At 36.0% G+C, this 6,739-nt stretch overlaps 1 protein-coding gene across 4 annotated transcripts in view; it reads left to right on the forward strand.

The window, feature by feature from the left end:
* Tfg (TRK-fused gene) overlaps window positions 1-6,739 on the forward strand; it is a 27,654-nt gene that overhangs the window by 5,283 nt on the left and 15,632 nt on the right. For all 4 annotated transcript variants that reach the window (XM_026786441.1, XM_026786439.1, XM_026786432.1 and 1 more), the window contains exon 3: window positions 2,705-2,788. In XM_026786441.1, coding sequence (XP_026642242.1) covers window positions 2,705-2,788 — 84 coding nt within the window. The remainder of the gene's footprint in view (window positions 1-2,704; window positions 2,789-6,739) is intronic.

Raw genomic sequence — 6,739 nt, forward strand, 5'->3', positions numbered from 1 at the left:
TTTTTTTTTTTTTTTTTTTTTGAGAGGATTTCTTTACTAAATATGGGAAAGCTGGCTTAAACAGAGGCAGGTGTATGTATCTCTTTATTCTTTTTCTTTTCTTTTGGCAAGGTCTTAACTACGTAGTCCAAGACTGACATGGCCTTGAGGCTTTCCACACCTGCCTAGAGGAGTTTCTTTGTTGTGGGAGTTCTTAGTGTGCATTAGGGCACTATGCTGATGTGATGTGCAGTTCTCTTAGACTCATTTCACCATGGCTGTTTTTTACAGAGATAAATTTTGCCAGACTATTTAATCACGCTTCTTTGTTAGCATTACAAATTTGTTAGCATTACTATTGAAATTTTATCGGATTGTTACCAATGCCAGTTGTGCCTGTTACCATTATCTTTTGTCTGTTTCATCTTGGTCTTAGCATTTATCATTGCTGCTTGTACTGTCCTTGCTGAAACAGCGTCACCCTTTAATGCCTCTAACACTGCTTTTCCCGGTTGTCTTTTTATCACTCACACCTGCATTTCTATGGGGACTGGCTTTAAGTCGTGATGGTTATTGTTTTAGAAACCTTAGTTCTCAGTGGTTCAACATTCAAGAAATCAAGAAGTGTTATCTCTCATCCTGTGGCTTACCCTGAGCATTGCCCTCTGGCGTGCAGATAACAGAGTAGGATGAGATTTTACTTGCTGGAGTTTGAGATGATGTCCATTTGTATACAAAGTGTGGATCAGGACCGGGTCACATGGCTTTGCTGGGCTACAAATGGAAATTATTCTTCTCTTGGCACTTATTTTGTGCAACTTACATACTATAAATCAACTGGTGATCAGCTACGCTGGTCATGTGTAAATTCTCCTTGATGTATGTATGATCCAAGAGTACCCAAACCAATGTTTGAGAATCACGTTTGTCCTTTCTACTTTCTTGAGCAATTGCCTCTGTTTATAAATACATAGTTTCACCTCTGTACCATTCAGATATATTCCTTCGTTGAGTGAATTCCTTCTCTTTCTTGAATTTATAGCTCAGTTTGTTTTTTAAATTGTATGTTTTTTTTACTGGCCTGGGGACCAAATCTGGGACTTCTAGGCAAGCACTTTACCAGTGACCTTTGCCCAATACCATACACAACTCAGTATTTTAATAATCATTTTAACCTGAGACCTCTACTCTTGCCTCACACTTAGCACATTGTAAATTGACCTTAGATTGACTGCTTTCTCTGGTCTCCCTCTCATGTTGGCGAAAGGTCAGCAAACTGGAGGATCAGATAATAAATACTGTAGCTTTGCATATTATAGAACACCTCTGTCATGCTACCATCGTTTTTGACAACTTAAAAAATGTAAAAGACATTGATAGTTCATTTTCCTGTAAAAATAGGAGTGGTCGTGTTGGGTTGTAGTTTCTGGTTCCCACTTTGGGATCTCTCCTTATTGAAGTCTGTCCCCAAAATGCAGTTACCACATTTATTTGCCTCCCTTTAGCCTTCCTTTTTTTTTGTAGTGTTTTAAAAAATCTTTTGATTTGTTCATATTGTTTCGTAGCCCATATTGGCCACTACATAAGATATCAACGTAGATAGCATTCCAACAGAAATACTCATTCTGTTATTGCTATAAAAAAAAAGACTAAGACTGGGTATTGAAGTTTCGCTCCTTTTGCATCTATCTGTAGATTTTTTTCTTTAAGATGTATTTATGAGCAAAATCCCTGAGAATTGAGTACTATATGTGTATATTTATGTATGTACAAGGATCTGCTTATAAAGATCTAAAACCAGTTACAAAGTACCTAGTTTATGCCTGGATTTTGGCATATTGGTTCTAAATAAATATGCCTAACAAGTTTTAAAATTGGTATAGTAGAGTGCTTCAGGACAGAATTCATCGCCAGTATTTTGAAGGCACCCTTGATTGATTCTTGCAGCTGGCTCCCCTACCTCATTTCATCCTTCCCTTAGCTTTGTGAATGCTTTTGGAACTTTGAGTTGATAGAGTAGTTTTACTGTTTGTATCCTAGATGGTCTCACTCTTCAGCATGCATTATTTTATATATATTTACATAGGAACATATTTTTCTGTAGAAAATCATCTTGCGCATGGTCAGTGATCTAGAAGATTTCACTCTGGTGGTACTGAAGTGGTCCCTGTCAACCATTTTGCAGCTCTGTGACTTATTTATATAATCTCCTTAGATTTGTGATACTGTATTTTATTAAAAGTAAGGATTTGAACCTTGAGAATCCTTGTTTTCATATTTGGTAAATCTATTTAAGTGTTTTAGAATGGAAAGATTTTTCAGTCTAATCTAGTAATTTGTAATATTGTTATACCTCTTAAGCAAAGAAATGATATGTTCGATTCATTTTTGAGACAGAGTTTCTCTGTGTAGACCAAGCTATCCTCAGCTAAGAGAATTGCCTGACTCTGTCTCCTTAGTCCCTAGTGATGGGATTCAAGGTGTGTACCACCACACCCTGTTTAACTTTTTCTATATTTTTTCATGATTATATGATAAATATTTATAGAATTTGTAGGCAAAGTTGATTTAGTATTTTTTTAAAAAAAGTCTTTATTACATGATACTTGATTCTTGTGAGAGATTCTAATTGTGCTCTGTAGTTTCGTTTTTGTTTATAAGTTTTTTTGTATGATCTGGTTTACTACTGTTGCAAATCTGAATTTATTTTTCTTTTTAATTTCAGATGGAGATCTTATAACAATTTTTGATAGTTCTGACCTTTCCTTTGCAATTCAGTGTAGTAGAATACTGAAACTGACATTGTTTGGTGAGTGGCAAACTTTATAATGAATTTATTTCCTGATGTATTTTTATTTGCTTTGGCTTTTTACTTTTAATGACTCAGAGTTACATAATAAAAATATTTGCATTCTTGGGAGACATTGAATTACTTGAAACTATGTATTAAAAGTGGTAAAAGTTTAATTCAGGCAAAACAAGATTATTTTGTTTTTGAAATAAGATGTAACGTAGAGATATCTAAGGGTCTGGATTGATGACTCAGCAGTTAAGGGAGCTTGCTACGCTTTCAGAAGACCTGATGTCTATTCCTAGCATTTGTGTTAGGCAGCTCAGTCACCTGTAATTCCAGCTCTGGGGATTCGACACCCTCTTTTGGTCTGCATGGGTACCATACCAGGAGGCATACAGACAGCATACAGACACACATACATAAAATAAATATTTAAAAGAAAGTAGGTGAAATTTGGGGGCAGAGGGAAGCGGACAAACAGAGAGACAGAGTGGGAGATACTTGAGTATCTTGGTCGCCGTGGTGAAGTTTTTACTTTGCATTATATAAGAACTACCATTTCATGTCTTTGTGGCAGTGTAGGTCAAGGATTCTAGATCTTTCAGTAGGCTCTACTTTCAAAAAAAGAATATTGTAGAAAACAACTCTTGCCTTGGTACGGGAAAGATGAAGGAAACACTGGGGTGTTGGCAGTTTGGGAGTAGTCCATTAAGAATTTATTACCACGGTCCTTAGGTGGACTTTGTTTAAATCTAATGTATCTGTGTAGTTTTGAGTCTTTAGAGCCTGCATATTACCCAAAAAAAGAAAAAGCATAAGAAAAGCAAAACTTTTTGAATCTCAAATCAAATCATAGATGACCAGAGTATACTGGTGATCCGATCCATAAGATACACAATGTAGTCCATGTAAGCAAGAAGCAGTGAACACACCTTGAAGCAAGATGGAAACTTCAGTCAGTAGTATTGATGTGTGTCAAAAGTTATTAAGAACTTAAAAGAAAGATAATTGTATATAAGAAAAAGAAACTATGAAAAAATAATTTAGTTTTAAAAACATAGCTTGGTAATTTTTTAGAAATGAAAAATGAAATTGAAAGAATGAAGTGTACATACATAATAATCCTACAGACTTAGAGAATGGGAGATGATGAGAATGAAACATACACTTTATATTAAGAATTTAAAGGGTCAAATGGAAAATGAAGCTTTAGATTCAGGAGACATATTAAGTCTTGAGGAGGAAAAAATAAAAATCCTAACTAGATGTGTTATTTAGTAATTAAATCTGGTAATAGAAAAACACGGTTCCTATGATTAAGAAAAAAATTATAGTCTGCTAAACTCCAGCAAAAAGTAGAAGTGAAAACATTTTCAAAGAGATTGCTAAACCAGTAGATACTTGTTAGAATTTGATACTTGTTAGAATTTTTAATGTTGTCTTCAGCAAGTGGGTGAAACGCACAGATCAAACATTGATCTTCAAAAAAATAATAGATCTAGAAATAGGAAAACAAGTAGGGCAGAAATAATGAGCAATAATTTTATGTAAAGAAAGGTATGAACGGAATAAAAAAATTTTAAAAATATTTATTGTTTATTTTCTTTATTTTATGTGCACTGGTGTGAAGGTGTCAGATCCCCTGGAACTGATCTTCAGACAGTTGTGAGCTGCCATGTGGGTGCTGAGAACTGAACCTGGGTCCTCTGGAAGAGCAGTGTGCTCTTAACCGTTGAGCCATCTGTCCAGCCCCTAAGAATAAAAAATTTTAAGGACTGGTTTGGAAAGAAATTTATTGTGAACTTTAGAATGTTTTACTGAAGTATGTCTATATTTTAAGAATGACTGTTGAAAGTTTTGAAATTCTTCGTAAATGGGACAAAAGGTAGTAAAGTGAACATGCTAAAAGGTGAGGAGGAGAAAGGATACAGAGAAATAAATAATACAAATATGTATAAACTGATCAATATACTAGTTAGAAGCAGTGTCAGGGGCTGCAGAGATGGCTCAGTGGGTAAAGTGCTTTCCCTAGAAGCCTGGGGACCCCAATTTGGAACCCCAGCACCCACAAAAAAACCAGATGTAGTGGTATGTTCCTGTAACCCCAGCATTAAGTGGGTAGAGAAAGGCAGCTTAGGGACTCTGAAGCCAGCAAGCCTAACCCAAAGTGTGAACCCCATTTTCTTTAAGAGACCCTGTTCCAAAACTACAGCTAAGAGTAAGTAGTCGATGACAGCATAGTCAAACTCTGGCTTCCATGCACACATACACAAAGTAGTTTCTTATGGGAGCTGGAAATAAAAAATTTAAAAATATAATTAACTAAATGTCTATCCTATATGAAGTTTGACAAGAGATTAAAAAGTGTGTGTGTATGCGCAAGTACATGAGTGTATTCATGCATGCTCATACATACATACTAGACAAAACACAGTTCTTAAAATAATATACAGAAACTTTATTAACAATCATTATATATATATATATATACTGGTTTTATTGAGCTATATATTTTTCTCTGTTCCCCTCCCTTCCTCTTCTCCCCTTCAACCCTCTCCCACAGTCCCCATGCTCCCAATTTGCTCAGGAGATCTTGTCTTTTTCTGCTTCCCATATAGATTACATCCATGAATGCCTCTTTTAGGGGCCTCATTGTTGTCTAGGTTCTCTGGGATTGTGAATTATAGATTGGTTTTCTTTGCTTTATGTCTAAGAGCCACTTACGAGTGCGTACACATATGATAATTGTCTCTCTGGGTCTGGGTTACCTCACTCAATATAATATTTTTTAGATCTACCCATTTGCCTGCAAATATCAAGATGTCATTATTTTTTTCTGCTGTGTAGTACTCTATTGTGTAAATGTACTACACTTTCCTTATCTATTCTTTGGTTGAGGAGCATTTAGGTTGTTTCCAGGTTCTGGCTATGACAAACAATGTTGCTATGAACATAGCTGAGCACATGTCCTTGTGGTTTGATTGCGCATACTTTGGGTATATACCCAGAAGTGTTATTACTGGGTCTTGAGGAAAGTTGTTTCCTAGTTTTCTGAAAATGCCATACTGATATCCAGAGGGGTTGTACAAGTTTGCACTCCCACCAGCAATGGAGGAGTGCTCCCTTTACCGCACATTCTCTCCAGCATAAGTTGTCAATCAGAAAACTTGGGAGTCTGGGGCAGGGGAATTATCCTTAAGCCTCAGGGAACCCTGCACTACAGAGAATCAGTATGGGAGAACTCTTGTTTTCTCAGAAAGTGATAGTTCAAATAGGATCAAATTTGGTTGTAGACAAAATCTGAAAACATCTGGAAAGAGGCTGGATCTTGAACATCTAGAAATGAAGCAATACAATTAAATTTGTGTTTTCCAAGTTGTGACACTATTTTGAGAGAATGGATAATGCAATGTTGCTTTCTTTAAAAAAAAAATCCTGATGATTATTAAGTAATTAACTTGTGGCGCTGCCTAGTACCTGTACAAGCAGAGGGTTTGAGGGATTATGTTGACTCATAATCTCTGCATAATTTGTTAATGGATTACTGTTGTTTTTGAGACAAAGTCTCTGTATGTAGGCTTGATCGGCCTGAGATTCCTGTGTTAACCATGCTCGTCTTGAACTCAAAGATTTCATCTGTCGCTCCCTCCAAGTGTTAGGATTAAATAAATGTATCACCATACCTAACTTAATTTTGAGTGCAACTGTTTGTTTGTTAAGTCATATATAGGCAAGCTGGATAACATTTGTTAGTCATATTTTGTCCTAATACTTATGTATAGAGTACTGTGTTTTTGTATTATTTCAAGAATATAACATAACATAGCAGACAATGAGGACTACTGAGAACTCAAGAACAATGGCAATGGGCTTTTGATCCTACTGCACGTACTGGCTTTGGGGGAGCCTAGGCAGTTTGGATGTTCACCTTACTAAACCTGGATGGAGGTGGGCGGTCCTTGGACT

The sequence above is a fragment of the Microtus ochrogaster genome, chromosome 2 (genome assembly GCF_000317375.1).
Source record: "Microtus ochrogaster isolate Prairie Vole_2 chromosome 2, MicOch1.0, whole genome shotgun sequence".
Taxonomy (NCBI): Eukaryota; Metazoa; Chordata; class Mammalia; order Rodentia; family Cricetidae; genus Microtus; species Microtus ochrogaster.